The sequence below is a fragment of the Falco biarmicus genome, chromosome 2 (assembly GCF_023638135.1).
Source record: "Falco biarmicus isolate bFalBia1 chromosome 2, bFalBia1.pri, whole genome shotgun sequence".
Lineage (NCBI taxonomy): Eukaryota > Metazoa > Chordata > Aves > Falconiformes > Falconidae > Falco > Falco biarmicus.
In genome coordinates this window covers 72,476,450-72,494,253 of record NC_079289.1, presented here as the reverse complement: position 1 = coordinate 72,494,253, position 17,804 = coordinate 72,476,450, and the positions used below count along the sequence as shown (strand labels likewise).

The following is a 17,804-nucleotide window of genomic DNA, read 5'->3' as shown; positions in this document are numbered from 1 at the left end:
AACACAAGAACTCTACATCATAAACAGTTAACAAATGTACTGATTTTTTTACATTTTAGAGTAGGACCAATTATTTAATTTTCTTGATATGCCAATCCAACAGATGTTTTAGGCTCAAGCAGAGAGGATGAAGAAAAGAGAATTCTGAATTTTCATACTTGTTAAACACTGTATGAATATAGGGAGATATAGGTCATACATATAATGGTTTGAGATCACCAAAATCAAGTATTGACACCAGCTTCCTGATACATAATGGAATTTATTTACTTGTATGCAGAATCAGTCAACAGGATCCTACTTCTGCTGCATATGTGTCCTTTCAGGGGTGAGGTCCTCATGGTGTCATGATCTGCATCACATTTAGTCTTCATTAACAAGAAAGTTGCAAGCAGGAGCATACCTTGCCCTATTAAGGATACAGCTTTTGGTTGTTGACCAAAAAAATTAATATATAAACTGGAATAACACTGTAGAGCTGAGACTCTAACCATACCTCTTGCAATGGAGAACAAATGTTGATGGAGTCCATACTTCCTTTCTAAATCAAAGACCTTTTAAAAAATTAATATGTCTATATACGTCTGTCTTCAGTTAAAATCTGTTCTTTTAGCTCTGCCATGTGTCATGATATTTTTCTTTCCAGCCCACGCTTTTCCCTAATGCTTCTGGAGGAGATAATTCCTGTAGCTTTAGTTCTTCCACTATTCTGATTTACTTTCACATTGCATAACTTTAAAATAGTACAAAATGATTTTTATTTCTGTGACAATGTGCTATGGACTTCTGCTTCTCATAAACATTTGTTTGTTTGTTTTTAAAACATTTATTTGCAATTGTAACCTACTTTTAAGTGCCATGACTCAAAAGTGATTCCATTATTTGGACTTTAAAGGTGTTATTTTTGTGTAGAGGAACAACCATTATTCTATGTTGATTCTTGAGGTGCAGAAGAGCTACCTCTACATTAACTTTTAGGAACGATATCTGGTTAAGGGCATTTTAGTGTCTTTTTCTCTTTGTTGTTACTTTGTTTATTGCTCCATTGCCTATACTATCCACCTTCCTTTTTCCTTTGCATTTCCGTATTGTCAGAGCATCCTTCATTTTCCCTGCTCTGTCACACTCTATGGATAATTTCTTTTTCCAAATTACCTGTGCAGACTGTGTTAAAAAGACGTTTGTTAGTGCAGTGGCTGTTTATTTTGGCAACAGTTTCTGCAGTTGTTTTATTCAAAAAATAGATGTGAGACGCTGTTAGTATTATAGTTTCTCCTACGTTCAGGCATCTGATGTGCATTTCAGGCTTCTCTTACTTGGATGTGCTGTTGATTTGAGTGCACTAAACCTTTATGATCCATTGGAGTTTATAATCAAGTAGCTGTGTAACTGATTGCACATAGAGCAGAGGACAAGCTTTGGGTTTGGTTTTTTTTTTTAAGGAAAATCCAGGTTTTTCATGCTTTTTAAAATGCTAAGAAGTGTTTTTGATTGAAATCTAACAGATTATTCAGGCTCTGTATCTGCCTGAAGGAACAGAACACTTGTAAACTTTCTTCTGTCTTTGTCTAAATTTGCTGTGCTCCACAGCATCTTTGCCAGGGTGGGACCAGTAGCAGAGATCCTTTGTCTTAATTCTTCTGCTTTTGGAGGCAGATATGCCTGTCTTGTTTCTTTAACGGGGTTTGTTTGTAAGGACTTGCTGAGTTTTTTTCTGTCTCTTTGTATAGCAGCTTGGAGCCCTCTTCCATAACAAGGGGAAGAAGACAGGAAGAAGCTCATGGAAATGGGTAGTAGCTGTGTCAGCATAGGCTTTCCCCTTTTCTGCAGATAACCTATTGCTGAAGAATTATTTTTTAGTAAGTCAGTAGCACTGATGCTTTTCCTTTTCTATTTGCTTTTTCTTTGGTAGCACAGAATGATGTTTTATTTATGTAACCTCATGTCTGATGGCCAGAAATTTTAATGTGTATGTGAAGACGTATTGTCCATACAGCTACTGAGCAGAATCCTATCCCTTTTTTTTGGCGATCAGTGTCCAGGATTTATTTAGCTTTGGGATAGTGCTGATTTTTAGAACATACATAGCAAATATTATGGAATTTCTCATCAAGAATATGTTATTTCAGGAACAAGATGGAAGTATACCACCTCTGTGAGACTATGGAGTGACCAAAGTGTCACTCTGTATAGAGCCAAAGGGAACAGGGTGTCTGAGAGGAAAAAGTCTGGCACCTGTGTGACTGGGGGGGAAGATGTGTCTCATTGTCATCAAGAAATATGATGTACAGTTAAACTCTGTTGCCAGAACAAAGCCATCTGCCATGTAGGAAAAGGAATTTCCTTCTGAACCCTGACAGTCATGATTTTGGTTTTTTGACTTTTCAATGCACAGGAGTATGTTCTTACCTGGAGAAGGATTACAACTTAAATCAAGAGGAAAGGAAGATGAAAGGGCATTACTATTCTTTGTTTTTGTGATCAGTTTCTCCACTTGGGGGGAGACTTGCTGAATATAATTTGCATGCTACTCTGCATGAGACAAGGAAATTCTCAGATTTTCTTTGGAATACATTATTTATAAACCTTAATTTGTTTTTCTTTCTTCCTCTTTTTTCTTTGAGAATCTCAGCTGAATATGTTTATGGACTCAGATCTTGTGTTTCAAACTCATCTCCCATTGACATTGAATCAAAAATCTATGTTTTAAAGCTGCTTGTTAACATAAATTACATAGCTCCTTCTCTGACATTGTAGCCTTGCGGTACCTATAGGTATCTGAGGCTTTCCAAGACAGAAAAAAGATGCCTGGTAGCAAAACAGAACCCAACACTGTGAAACAAGTTCCCGATGCTTGTAAACTAAATATGTTAACATATTATAGTGATCTTAGTGAAGGGCTATTGCAGGGAAGAGCACCATCTTTGTGGGATAAACCTGCATTTATTCTTGAATGGTTTCATTAAATATTCTCCAAATGTAAGAGCAAATATTGTATTATTATCAACTACTTTTTTATTGTTTGTTTCTTTAATTTGTTCCTCTTGGATTTTCAGTGCTCTAAAAATTTTTGTCTCTGATATAACTCGAGGTGGAATGTAATGACCAGTGATGTGGGTTTACTCTGTGTTGGAAGTTACTTGCTAGGAAGTTATGAGGAAATCATGTTTGGAAGGACTTCATAGTTTTTTGTATTCCTACTAATGTACACTGAATAATTTTTTTTTGTGAAAAGTCTTCCGTACAAAAAAGAGATTTCATCTAAGAGTGAATAAAAAGTACATGAATAAAGTACTTTTTGGTATACCGTAATACAGACATTGTTTATGTGAGGCTTATACTTTATTTACTGAAGAAGTCTTTCTGTTATCTCAAAGTTAATTCTCCAGGTTTCTTGTATAGTCAACATGGGAGATGGAGAGGATGAAAATGATTTCAAGAAGTCTCTCTCTCACCAGTGACCCTAAATATCTTCGACCAGACTTTTAGATGGCAAAAGTTATATGAATGACCTCAGTGTCTTATGCTCAGCCAGAACCTGAAAAGGAATCCTTAGTACCTCCATTATAATTAAAAAAATGAAAAAAATAGAGTGGAAGAACTTCCAGTACAGTGAAAAACCCCCAATTATTTTATCAACTTAATAGTGTAATTTCAGTATATGATAGCTATACCTCCCCCTATGAATTATTTATCTTAAAGTTTTACTGCTGTTTCTTCTCTGTCTACTCTGAGTACTGTGTCTTATGCCCTAGCTTTGGAGAAAATTTTAACATTTTTGCTGGGTCCAGTCCACTGGGATCAGAATCTACATAAAGGCCGTATAAGTTGTCCTGGTTACATTGTAATACCTCATGAGAACCCAATTATGTATCAGATATAAGAATTCTTGAACTTGCCTTGTTTCGTTTTATTATGACCAAAGGACAAAATACAAGCCTCAGCAAATTTACAATGGTTGGGATCCATCATGTGTTTTTTTTTAAACAAAGCTTAATTTGGTGACATCTTGAATTTTTTAAGCCATGCAGTGGCCTGCTGCTCACTTTCACCTCCTTTAACACCTCTCCAGGCAGAGATATCAGTCACAATTTTTCAAATTTTTAATAAGCTTTTTTGTACATCTTTCTGGCTTTTTTTTTAAACTCTGAGCAATGGAGACACTTTGTTTATAGTGACAAAATTACTTTTTTTCTCTAGAAGTTGCAGATATGAATAATGTTATTTCCAAATTCTTGGAATGCAATATATGGAACTACAATTTTTAAATAAATGTTTAAAAAAGGAGAAGAATCATTCTTCATTACTTCATCTTTATGTATAGCTCACTAATTACTCTTTTCAGTCTCCAAAACTGTGGTGAGTGGCATAAGAGTATATTATGACTATGCAAGGCCAGAAGCATAATTACATGTGACAACTTGTCAGTACATCGCTTGGATTAAGGAAAATTGCATCAAAATAATGCTGTCTCACCATTGTGTAGGAAAGCATTCCCTCATCTGGGAAGCGGTCAATGGTCTTCCTTTAAGAGTGCTTCCTTTTTCTTGCATAATCCTTAAACTCAGCTAGTCTTAAAGTAAATCTTCATACTTCAACATATGTTCCCCCAAACCTTTGAGACTATGACAACATAGCACTGCAATGCTTGAAGAATAACCTCCTCTAGACATGGTCACATCATCCAGTTGTTTCTCAGACCTATCCTTCTGTTCCTATCATCCAACTGCCCCATACTGCATCTTTAAGAGAGTTTGGTCAGATGTAAAGTTAAAACATTAAGTTGTGACCACTTCCTTACCTTTTGAGGTTCTTGGAATTGCCTCACAGACTACTAAAAAAGTGTGACCCCCATTTATTCATCGTAAATTCAGTTAACAGTAGAGCTGGTTAAGCTGAAATCCCATTATGAATATGAAAGAGAAATGCTGTCTTTTAAAAGCGAAACTTGCAGAATATGCTAAAGTATTATCAGCGCAGCTATGCTTAAAGTGTTGCTGATAAATTGCTTCCCTATGGCAGATTCATTTTTCAGTACGCCCTGCAGCATTCGAGAATAATACCCCTTAACAGGTTATCTGTGTAATCCATAGAGAAACTGGGGTATTGGAATTTGGACCACTACCAATACTGGCTACTGCTGCCTATTTCAAATTTGCAGCTTGCTGGCAGTCGCCAACAGCTAAACTGTTTTGGCAGTGCCTGCTACTGAAATGTATTTTCTCCTTCAAACTGCAGTCTTTGCATGCTGTCTCCTGTAGCTTTCCAATTTCCTTTGCTGAAACAGAAAACAGAGAGAAGGAAACAGCAGTTACACCTTTTCATTGCAAAGTAGTCCTTCAAAGGGTAAGCGTTTTGACCTGCCCCATCGCTGTTGTCCTGCTGGATAGTCATGAAGATCTGGGCTGGCCTGGGTCCCTGCCTCCATCCTGTCCCTGTTCCCTTGCTGGGTGCTGTGGGACAAGCCCTGCTTGGGGACCTCATTGCCCTGCCAAACCCACAGCCACTCTGTGCTCCTGGCTCCCTCCCACAGGGCAGCCGGACCTCATGGTGCCCTGACATGGGAGCAGAAAAAGTGTGGAGAACAGCTTAGTCCTCGTAGGTAGAGTCAGAGGAGCTTCAGGGCAGCTTAAGATTGAGTACGAAGTTTTGGCTTCACCTACTGCAGTGAGGTCCTGGTCTGTTAACCATGTCCTGATGTCTTCTTGGTGAAGACTTCCACTGACAGAGGCAGGCAGACTCTTGAGGAAAAGGAGTTATCAAGTCCTGGAGGTCCCTGAAATTTTCATTTTTCAGGGAAGTATTATAACCCTACAAAGCCTGATTTAATTTAAGAAAAAGAAACACAGAAAACCCTGTTTTCCAAGCTATTTCTGGACTTAAAATTGCCCTACTTCTCAAAATAGCAGAATGTTGCACAACTGAAGGAGGAGAGACCACTACCACATGCTCTTGCAGGACAGGTTCGCTCTCCAAACCCAGCAGATGTGAATGAAGCAAGCAGATTGTTTGTGCCCTATATATGGAACCATTTCCATCTTGGAAAAGCTCGGCACACATTTCACTACATTGTTCTTAAGCATGTTCTTTATTTGTCTGGGGTCTTGGCATGGCAGATGTTTCTCAATATGAGGCCTGCCAGTTGGCTGTGCTTCTTGTAGTGTCTTACTGTCAGGTAGTGCCAGGGCTGCAGTCCTCTGGGAAATCCTGTACAGTCCCATCTAATAAAAAGTTAGGAAATTCAAAGAGAAAATGAGTTTGTATTAAGTAATGCTTTCATTGCTAAATTTTTCTGACATCTTAATGGTGCATGCTTTTAAAGGGTCTAGAGGTTATTTGCTCATTTAGTTGAAGCTACATAAAGCAGTCATCAGAAAACGTCTGGACCCTGTCTAGAGATATGAGCTCTGGAGTTTTTGATATTTCCCTTGGCTCTTAGTGTATCAGTTGACCATACTTCATTTGTGATGGGTAATCATAACAATTCCCCTGTGACGTGCTACCACTGAGGAGAAAACATGACAGACAATTGTGTTTCTGTGTGGGCACATATATGTCATAATGTGGACGGATGCTTGTACACTACTGCTTAGTACACAGTAGATGTTTAAGAGCTGAATGCTGTGATGTTGGTCAGGTCAGCACAGTTTGTACTGTGTAACTGTTGTCCAAAAGTGGACTTTGTTAGTAACTGACAAATACCAAATCTGGTGGAAGAATGTGTTTCGGGTGCAGTCAATAACTGGTGTGGTGTGTTCTTTGGGGTTTTTTTTTGTGGTTTTTAAAACTCTTTGTTCAATTTATTTCTGCATGGTGCTTGTTTACAGTTACGATTAGAATAAGTAGTTCGGTACTTATGAGTTGTATAAATGTTCTCTATTCAGGGAAGATGATGCTTATGAAGTTAGGCTTTAGTCTGTAAGAATGTAGAAATGATAAATCATAGACTCCTGCACAAATAATTATCTCTCAATTATCTCTCGTATTCTTACTCTGGTCTTCTCCTCTAGGAAACTTTACTTAAATTTGTATTGTATTTGTTGTAATCTCTTGGCTTTGTAGTATTCCTGGGCTTTTGTTTAAGAGGCAGCCTCACACTTATAATGGTTTTAGTGATTACTAATTCAGGGAAGCATGCTAACTCCCCCCCCCAAGAGATTGTGCTTTTTATTTGTTATATAGTGAAATTTCCAGTAAATTATGTTCAAAACTGTTGATGTTCTTGCATCATATGTATGCTCCCATATTAAACTTTTCTTCAAATCCTTTCTGTAGAAGTAAGAATTATTGCTTTCTGTTGTCATAGAAATAGCTCTTTTACTGATAGTTGCATGCACAACATAGCATATGGCAGATGAAGCATTGTATTAGCTGATGTTTAAAACATATGCTTTTTATCACGGGGAGTGAAAACTTAATGCATTACGTGGCATGATTCATCTTTTCAATACAAGGCTAAATAATAGGTTACACGCAAACCTAGTGATTATTTTAAGTGTTTGCCAGCTAACTAGGATGAGTATGGTTTTCTCCTTTCTCAGGTTCTTGTAGGATGCTTACTTCTTTTAGTGCCCTCTGCTGTACTGTATTTGGGGTTGAAAGGTTGCTTATTGCTGAACAACAGTTCCTACCACAAAGCCTTCCTTTTGCTTTCATTTAAAATGGCATGTGTAAACACATTAGGAAATGCCTGAAAATGCAGTAAAGTGGCAGGTGTGGTGCTCAACAACAGGAATTAAGTTCTCTCTTTGGACTTCATCCAAAGTCCCCTGGAGACTTTGGAAGTTATGACCTGGAGGTAATGAGAAGCTGGTGTGTTGTAGGTGGAACCTGCAGCACTCTTCAGCTAATGACTCCGAATAACATCTGAGGAGTCATCAGCCCATCAGTGGGAGCAACTGGAGTCTCCTACATCTTTTCCTCTCCTGCTCTCCCTGTACCTCTCCGCATGGCGAGGAGGAGCCTGCTCCTCCTTAAACTGCTCAAATGAGTGTAGGAGATTGATGGTTGGATCTCTGTTGTACAGCTGTAGAGCAGTAAAAATTGCCACCAAAATAGTGTGAACCTTACTCATCCATGGGAGCTTCTGCAATAGATGCCTGGGACCTATATTTGGACCCTCGTACTTTTTAACACTGTGGGTGAGATGCTTCTCCAGCTGCTGTCAGCCAACTGGAGCTTCATCTGTGGACACCTCTGTGACTTGGCAGAACCTGCTTTATCATCTGGGGTGTGGACAGCCCTCCTATGATGCTGTTTTTTCTTCTGGGTTACTATGGAAACAATCAGAAACTGTAATTGCTTGAAAGATTAGAAATGGGAAAGTATGAATTTTACTGCAAATAACCAGCTCAGAAAACACACTTCCTTGGAACAAACCTATACTCCTGCAGAGAGCACCAAAATCTGTATATATGACTGTCACAGCAGTAGTCAAGTGGTTAAGAACATAGTCTTCTGTTTGAAAGATTTCTCTTAATTAAAAAAAACCCAAACATGCCCAGCTGTAGCAAGTGTGAGAATGAATTTGGCCACAGCTGTGCTTGTACAGGAGGCAGGACATGCTCTTCTTTTTCTGATGTCAGTTCTACATGGATCTTTCCATATGAGTGATGCTTTGTAAGTCTTTGAAGAAGTCCTTGTCAAACTTTTCCATAGCTTTTGGCTTTAGTTTTCTCCCATCGCTTTTGAATGAAAGGAAAATAAGAATGTTAATTTTTTTGTGTGAAGATCTATGTGCATATCTACATATAAGTGTATACATTTATAAATGCAATTGTTTCATGTCTCATATTTGATGTATAAAGTGCTAATGATTTTTGAGTCTGAACTATGAGAGAAGACCAATGGACACAACTGTTGTCCAACTAACCGGTTTCTCACCTGCACATAGTATAAATCCAGAGCAGTCTTCTCATCCTATGAACAGGTCTAGTCACAATGGTCTAATGAGCTGACCTGGTGATTAGCTCCTTGGTGGTGTTGCTGAATTGCTCCGTAGAGATGGGTTGGACTCCATTCTAGCATGTAGGTATAAGTTTCTAGGTCTTTTGATTGTGAAGAAACATTCAAAGTGTAAACTGACCTTAGGTTTTGAAATGTGTCACACTGATTTCTTTCCCTTACTTAGTGTCACAATTGCCAGCCACTTGTAGGACTGAGGAGTACCAGGAAGGATGCTAAGAAGGTTTTTGAGCACTGCAGACTTGTTCCTCTAATAGCAGAGGGTCTTTGGGCCTTCCTAGTTTTGCTTGCAGATGATCTTTGTTATCTTTTGATGAAGCAGATGACCAGATTGCACCAATAGTGTCCCCGCAGAAGTATGAGAGGCGCAGAGGGGCTTACATTAGGCTCTCTGTTCAGGGATTATTTTAATTTTTATAATCATGCTGGTTTTTTCATCATGTTTTTACAACTTTTCTTTCTAGAGCTTTTGGTCTTCAAGATTCTTATATGTCCTAATTAGCTTTATTGTTTATATTACTCTTATTCTTGAATTAGAGTAATCACATCACGGGAGAGTTGAGGCTCTTCTGCTTTTTCTCTAATTATTTTTGTTTTGTCAAGCCTGGCTGTTTCCTGCTGCTTATTCTTGTCCATGTGTTTTTACTCTCTGCAAATGGATGTGGTCATGTACTAATTGTTTTCACTTTATCTGAAGACCTTTTCCATTTTTACTGTATTGGCCATTCTTGGCAATCTGTGAAGCTCTACAGTTCCATTTAAGGTGGCAAGACCTATATCAGCAAGTGGGGATAAAAAATGTGCAGACAATAAGTGAAGGTGATGTCTTTAAACTAGCCTTCTAGATCCTTCCCTCAGGTTCTGTCATTTAAATGACCTTCTGACAAACCTTTATCCTCTCTTTCTGGTTGTTATTGCTGTGGTTGCTTTGCCCTTCAGCACTCTTCGTGTACTGGTCACTCACTCCCAATAGTGGTGAAGACCTGCTGAGGTAGGGGATTGTCAGTAGATATACATATGCCTGTGTAACACAAAGCAGTGTTGAAATCAACCTCTAACAATTAGAAGAAAATGGATTTTTTTGTAGAAAGATTTCTGGTTACTAATCTCAGATTTGCACATATCCTAGGAGGAAAAAAAGATCAGTAAGTGTGGAAAGATTAATCGTGTGTGCAATGCAAGGTTAGATTGGAACAGCATATAGTATATATTATTTGGAGAATTTTGTGGAAAAAGTGGCATAATTTTGTTTAAAAGCAGAAACAGCTAACTTTGTGTGAGTTAAATTTCTGAATGTGCAAGTTCAAGGTCTACCATCAGAATTTTTATTAAAATTGTCACTTTTGGATGCAAACTTTGAATGTAGTGGGATGCTTGGATTAGTCAGGAGCCTATCAGTCATGCTCAGTGAGTACACATTTAAAGTCATGATACTGTTTTTGCTGTCCTTATGGATTCCATTTTGTAAAAGCTCTAGGTAATCTTTTACATCTAAGGCCATGATAATACTAGAATAGCACTTGTTTCAAAATACCAGAGTTTTGCCATTTAAACTTTTTGTGTGATTTATGTTCTCCTATTTAAAGAATGGAAGCTTCAGAGTATGCGAGCATCTCTTCACAGATGAAGTGCCATTGCAATGTAGCACCTGAATTGTAATCTGCCCAACGTTTGACCCGGGGTACTGGATAACTTAGTCAATCTAACTCATTCATTCTCTTCCGCTGAGACTGCAAATACGGCGCTTACAGCAGAGTTTGAATGAGTCTGTGGCCACTCAAGGCTGAAATAACCATATCCAGCTGCTCCACACATAATATGGCTTCTGAATGATAACACTACTAAGCAGGCAAGGTGAAGTATTAACCAGAGGTTTTAATTTTATAAAGTTTGAGTTCACCCATACATCTACAAATTGCAAGAAATTCCGCTGTGTTATAAAGTTAAATACACAGATCCTTCTTTTTGGACTGGCTTCATATTTAGAAGATTGAATTACCAGTCACCTTTGTATATTTATTTAGTTGTCTATGATTTCATAATTTCTTTTCCCCCACAGTCCAGCAATAGCAGAAGACATTTTGGGTTTCCTCTAAGTGTTTCTGGAGAAATGAGACTTGCATATTGACTGTATGCCTAGCAGATTTCTTTAGGACTTTCTGGTGGTGGGTGGCTGCAGTTCTGAATGGAATAAATCTGAGTGTGTCTGAATAATGGTGGTTTTGATGGGAAACATCTCTAGAAGAGCCAGGTCTTGGAGAATGTTCTAAAATGGCTCAATTATTTAATCTCTTCCAGAAGCCAGCCCCAATGCCAGACCCCTGTGATTGTGTTAGATTCTCTTCAGCTGTTTCTTAAGCTTTGGGATTTATATTTTAGTAAAAGGCTTCTTAACAGTGCTAAGCTGCAATATGGCGAGAAGTAGCGTACTCCCTGTTAATTATCTGCAGCACCAGGACCAAGACTGAACAGAAACTAGAAGGGATCGTGCTGTAGAATTAATTATTTGTACTTCAAATACTTTTTTTCCTTAATATATGACTTGGTCAAACTTAATGAAAACCTTAATTTAGGTGAACAACATTCATATGACTTGGTCAAACTTAATGAAAACCTTAATTTAGGTGAACAACATTCATAAAGAATATTTAACTAGTTAGATGCACTTGTAGCAAAATGTTCTGTAGAACCATAGTGAATCATTGTACTGCAGACTTACTGGGTTTTGTTTTGTTTTGTTTTTTTTCTCTATCCCCCCTTCGAAAGATATCACTTCAATTTTTCCAAATTATTCAGCTCAAGGTCAAAAAATACTGGCTTTACAGAGAAGACACCACTACTGAAGGTTTCTGCAGAGGAAAATGGGTGAGTTACTTTCATTTTACTCAAAATATTTTTTTTCTAAGGTCTCTTCTATTTAATTGTACATGGTTCTTATATCCTGACACCAAATCTGCTGGGACATAAAGTGAAGGGCAGCTGTTGTGAGCAGAGAATTACTCTGAAGGACCTTGAGCAGAAAGAAGGGGCTGTAAATGGGGAAGGGACGGGTATAAGATCTGAGGTCAGGGTGATTAGAGAACCCTAAGAATAGGCAACTGCAGGTCGTGTGCTCTTATTTCCTCTATGTGGTCTTACATTAAGTGCACTGAAAGACACAGCAGAGCTATAGAAAGTGTCCTTACAGGGGGTTTACGCGCCAAATCCTGAGATACATCTGCCTGGTGCATCAGAGAACTGTTTTTCCCAGCTGAACCTAGACATCATGGGGTCTTTGTTCTTGCTCCCCGATCTACCCAGCTGTGTCAAGGGGAGCTGTCCTCAATAAACCTCTTTCTATGAGTTTCCATTAAAACCTCTCACAATGAACCTAAGGGTGTGCATGGTCAGTTGCATCTACTACATGTTGAAATAAAACACAGTTTTATTTTATTGTGTTTACTGAAAATGTGTGACAGGTTGCAGTGCGTGGCTCTTCATAATCCAGATTTTACCACAGATGATGATTCATGGGACTACAGCTCTGCAGAATTTGAGCAAAGGTTTCAACTGGGAAGTGAAATGACAAGTTTGTCCAGATCTGCTTCTTCTGAGAAATATGAAATCTTGGACAATCTTCATGTCAAGTTAAATTTATCAAAGATGAGGTCTGAATTCAAACATTCATTTATTTCTTTTTCCATTTTTTTTCCCTGCAGGGATTAGTTTTTTAAGTATAGATGTCTAAAAAATTGCTTATTTTCTGCAAATGAATGAAATAACACTCCATATTTAGGCTGCATCTTGCCACTGATAGTTTGCAAATAAACCCTGGTGAAATTGATTGGAGCCTCTAAAAATTTATAATTTTTCTTCTGATTTTTTTTCTTCTGAATTTGTAATTAAACACCTTCTATATTGTTTTAACATTTCTTTGAAACCATTTCTTAAAAGCTGCTTGCTTGATTCCACAGCTTTATTCTTCAGTGTTTTCTTGCTTTTATGAAATATTTAACTTTAATTAAAATATGTATCTAATACATTCTTTCTTTAGTCATTACAGTAGCTTTTTACATACACACAATGCAAAATCTAACAGCATTTTTCTGTCTTTAATCACATTAATATATTTCACTCTTTACCTCAAAGTAGTCATTTAAGCATGGAGAAAATTGAATCTGTTAATATACTAAAAGATGCCAATGTGATAAGAGCTTAAGTTCACATTTTCTCTGGATATTTTTGCCTGGGACTGAAGTAGCAAACCTTTTAATCTTGGATGCTAATTCTCTCTGCCACTTCCAGAGTTTCAATGCATTTTACTAGTTTGATTTGGCCTCTGCAAATAGCTCTGCAGATTTACTTGGAGTCCAGCACTGCATGTCCATATCTCTGTGCTGATCCGTGGAGCCTTTCCAATGAGATATCCGTGCATCTTCTCCCAATCTATACGTTGTCTTAGCTCATCACTTCACAATTGTTTTCCTCCTTTCATTGTGCATATGGATTGTGTGGAGTGCTGCTGTCCTGCATTGCTGCTGAACAAATGGAGCAGGAGAATTTCAATGGCTGCAATTACTGCAATAAGAGCAGATGTGAAGAAGTTTGGCAGGTGTCTTTCTTCATGCTTGGGGTAGCTTTCCCTGGTATTTGATGGAACAAAGGCATCAAGCGGGAGTGTAGAATCCGTTGTTTCCAGTACAGGGTAGGTTTGCAGTCTGGAGAGTAGCGCATTTTTCTGGCAGAACTTCCTGTGAAATATTTTCATTGCTATAGTGCAGGTTGTACATATGGGGTGAGTTCCTTGGCTGTTGTAAATCAGCATAACTCTGCTGAGATAATAAATGGAGCTAAACTGCTCGGCACCACCTGCAGATCAGACGAAAAATCATTTGGTTTAGAACAGGGGGTGAAATCCTTCATAGATTTATACTTCATGCATTTCCAACTGAAGTAAAATAGGATTGCGCCAGAGGCATATATCAGCGCAGGATTTGGCACAGGTTTTGTGTTTGCATCGCTGGGCGAGATTAGCACTGTAGGAAGAGACAGATTGCAAATCATGGGTGAGTCAAAGGCTGATCACTTCTCAACTGTAAGCTGTTAAAAGCGCCGTTTCCCTAATACAAAATGCCATGAAAACAAACAGATGGGAGGAAAAGAGCCTTCTAAATTCTACCTTTAACAAAATAACCATTTCCAAAACCTTTTTTACTATATTGTGCCAGCTCCTTTAGGTGAGTTTCCATTATTTACAGACAAGTGGTTATGAATTTATAAAGGCTTAATTATTGTTTTTCTATTTCTCCTATGTCTTAAAATCAAGTTATTACTGTTTCTTGTTTCAATAATAATTTGAATTATTATTATTAGAAATTATAATTTCAAAGTGTAAATGGAAAATATCAAGTACATTAAAACTAAGCCAATCTGGACTGGGCTTTAGTAACTCATACCATAATAATTTTTAAAAATACCAGACCAGAATGGTAATGTAGAGATGAGGAAAATAGACAAGCAGGATAGATGATGCATGACTCAACTGGCACTGGGTATTTTCCATAAATCACACAATACCAAAAGAAGTTATCAGTTATGAGGTGCTGATAATGGCTTTTGTTGTCATTGCTCTCTTTTCAGGCTTTTATTATCTTCTTCCCACTATCTGCCACGTTGTTTTACAGTAGAGTAGTGCTACCTGGCATTTCTGGAAGAAGCTACCCAACTGGCTTCCTTCCCCTCCTCCTCTACCTTCTCTAGATTTTTATGCTGTGCAAAGTCTGTGTAAAGTTGCTACTACTTGTATTTCATAAGATATTGCAGCCCTTTTGCACAAGTTTGTCTGTGGCAATGTAGTTTTATTAGCTGCTGGGTTTTTTTTTTTTTCTCCCTGCTTGGAGAATTCTAAAGAGGAAGACATCTTTAGAAAACAATGATTTAAAAAAATGGGTTTCCAGTCACTTACATTGCTTTCAGTCAATGAACTTGATTTAGGGACTTATTTCCACTGTGATTAAAAATTATTTCTGACTCTTTTTAGACTACTCTGCTTTAATATTTTGTTCTATAGCATTTGTCATTGCAGCTATTTATTGCACTGTTCCCTTCTCAACTAATTATCCTAGTAACTTGAAATGTTTTCCTTCTTGCTTGTCATCAGGTTTAAACCAAACCTCACATTTGTCATTCTGTCAGAAAAACAATGCTTGAATGTTTACTTTTGAAAAAAATGGAATAAAAACATCAGTGTCTTCAATTAATGAAAATATGTAAAAAGGGCAAATCACCAAAAAGAGTTCTGTAAATTAAGACATCTGTGTAACATACTGATGAGCAGCCAGAAAACGATTAGTTAACAGTTGCCTTTTATGGCAAGATTAATAAAAAACGGTAATTTAAAAGTGCTAAATCTTAAGATTTCTTACTTGAGAGCATACATTTTTAACATCCTATTCTGATATACAGTTATTCTTGCTTAACTTACATCAGCAGTAAGCTCTGACACTTAGAAGATTTCATGGCATCACATCTCCAGAACTAGGCATTCCTTGAAAAAGCACAGATGTGCTATGGAAAAGAGATCTAGTTTTGCTAGTTGGTTGATCTAGAGAAGGACGTGAAGTATATTTGGTTTAAAAAGACATTATTAAAACAAGAGATTCTTAAAGCTTGTTCTTGTCTTCAAACCATCTTTTCCCAATACCTTTCAGGATGTATATTAGAAGTCCAATTTTGAGGAAGTCATTCATGACCTGACCCCTCCAGGCAACAGGCTGTGCTGTCCACTCAGCCATGCCACCTCTGTGTGGTGGCAATGCTCCTTTGTCTCCCTGGGAGGGAAGCTGGTGGGGCTCTGGGTCTGTCGGGGACTGGCAGTAGCAGTGGAGAAGTGGCTCATGTCTCAGCACCAGCTCATGCTGTAGCCTTCACTTGGCTTCCCCGAGGGGTAAAAACCTCCTTCCCATTGCAATGAGACCCAGCTGGCAGCGAACCTGGGGCAGGAGCCCTTATAGTCAAACAGGCTTCCCAAGCCTCTGCTGACCCTGCATTGTTGTGTCTGTATTCTGACACAGTATATTATCACCCATAAATGCTTACCATGATGCTTCTGAAATGTCAGAGCTAGGTTTGTTTTAAACTAGCCATATAGTAAATACACGTTTCTTGTGTTTCAGATGCTGTCTAAAGTTCCTGAAAGTTTCAGGCCTTTTTATCTTTGTAGTTGTCTGCTCTGTAAGTATTGAATCTGCAGTCCTCCCCTGGCCCCCATTTCCTTAGAATTAGTTCAAAATGAGGTGTGATATTTGGTCTCAGCTAATAAAAAATGTCTCAAGGGTGGGTGCAAGATGGCAAAAAATAAAAATACTGTGCAGGACTTCATGCCTAATCAGACCACTGTTCGGTGCACTTGCCACCACCCTGGACAAGATGGTAGGGTAAGTAGTTAAGTTTGAGGAGGCAGCTTAAACTCAAATTTGCATGTCCTTTACAGTTGCTTGTTAAATTTTGGATGAATCCCTACTGGGCAGTCCCTACCAGGGCTGCAGAGTGCTGCCCTCCCCTATGAAAATCTTCAAAATCTTAGGTTGCAAGATAAGTAATACTTCAAAAATTGGAGTTTATCCTTTTAGCTGCTATGAGGAGCTTTTTTTTTTTTTTTTTTTTTTTTTTTTTGGCCAGCAGGGCTTCTATGTTAGAGGCAAAATAGATGACACTGTATTTCCTCAGATACGGATGTTGCTTTCCAGATAAATCCTTAAGATTACAACATTGTCCTAAGAGACACGTGGATAAAATACATCCAGTATGTGACTTTGGCAGTAAGTAGATGGAGGGAGAATTATTCCTTGTTAAGTATCCCAGGGCTGCTTTTCAGCTGTGGTTGAAATGTACCTGAAAACACTGAAAATAATCTTAACAATTTAATATGTGGCTTGAAAAAGTCTTGTTTAAGTATGTGAGATAAACTTAACAGGTATTTTTCAGGTTTTGTGTTATTAATGAATGTCTGTTTTTTGTCCTTACCCTAGATTTTATTTGGCATTTATCCAGATCAAAGCGTGTCCTGGCAGATGTTGGCTGTATCACCTCTGGAAAGCTTCTGTATCCTTGCATTGAAAAAACCCTGAACTGAAGTTTCATTGATAAACTAATTGAATGGGTGTGTGTTTTCTGTCTTATACCTTGGGAGGACTGGGTGTCCTTAGAGCCTGGGCTGCACTTGTACTTGTCCTTTGACACAAGCCACAGCCATTCTCCCTGTCCAAGTCATACTGAATAGCACCTGTCTAGGTTGCCTTGCGGTGCCTGTCCAGTCCTTGTGTCCAGCCTCTGCATGAAGCCAAGCATGTGGAAGTGGGTTGCAGACCCAGTGGCATCAAGGCCTAGCAAATAGCTGGGCCCATTCACTTGGCTACAGCAATTGCACCCCAGACCAGTGGTATACTATCATCTGTAACTTATCTGTAGTGTATACTTGGAACATGATATTACAGTGAACTTCAAAAATGGGAAACTAGGTGATTCATGGATATGTTTCTAGAACAGCTTAGCCCAGCCATATGTATGAATTTGTAGATCTGTAGATATTTTTCAGTGAAGGTGCAGATTCCTTTACAAATTTCCCAGGCAATATTGGTCAATAGTGAATTTAAGCCCAGAGATCGCCAAGAAACTGTTCAAAAGAAAAAACAGTAGAATAACCCAAAATAAAAATTATTAATGGTAGGTGAATGCAGACTTGAATGTGAAAAGTCTTTGAGGGATGAACATTGTTAGTAAACAAAAACTTTTGCAAATAATTCATGTTTCTTGTTTTCACTATATTTCTAGTTTAATTAGTCTGGTCTGCAATCTGCTTG

The 17,804-nt window shown here is 38.1% G+C and overlaps 1 protein-coding gene across 1 annotated transcript in view; it reads left to right on the top strand.

The window, feature by feature from the left end:
- Positions 1-17,804, top strand: part of OCA2 (OCA2 melanosomal transmembrane protein) — a 176,265-nt gene that overhangs the window by 10,377 nt on the left and 148,084 nt on the right. The window contains exons 2-5 of the mRNA XM_056329924.1: positions 11,731-11,829; positions 12,423-12,611; positions 16,119-16,176; positions 16,974-17,046. Of these exons, the coding sequence (XP_056185899.1) occupies positions 11,731-11,829; positions 12,423-12,611; positions 16,119-16,176; positions 16,974-17,046 (419 nt within the window). The remainder of the gene's footprint in view (positions 1-11,730; positions 11,830-12,422; positions 12,612-16,118; positions 16,177-16,973; positions 17,047-17,804) is intronic.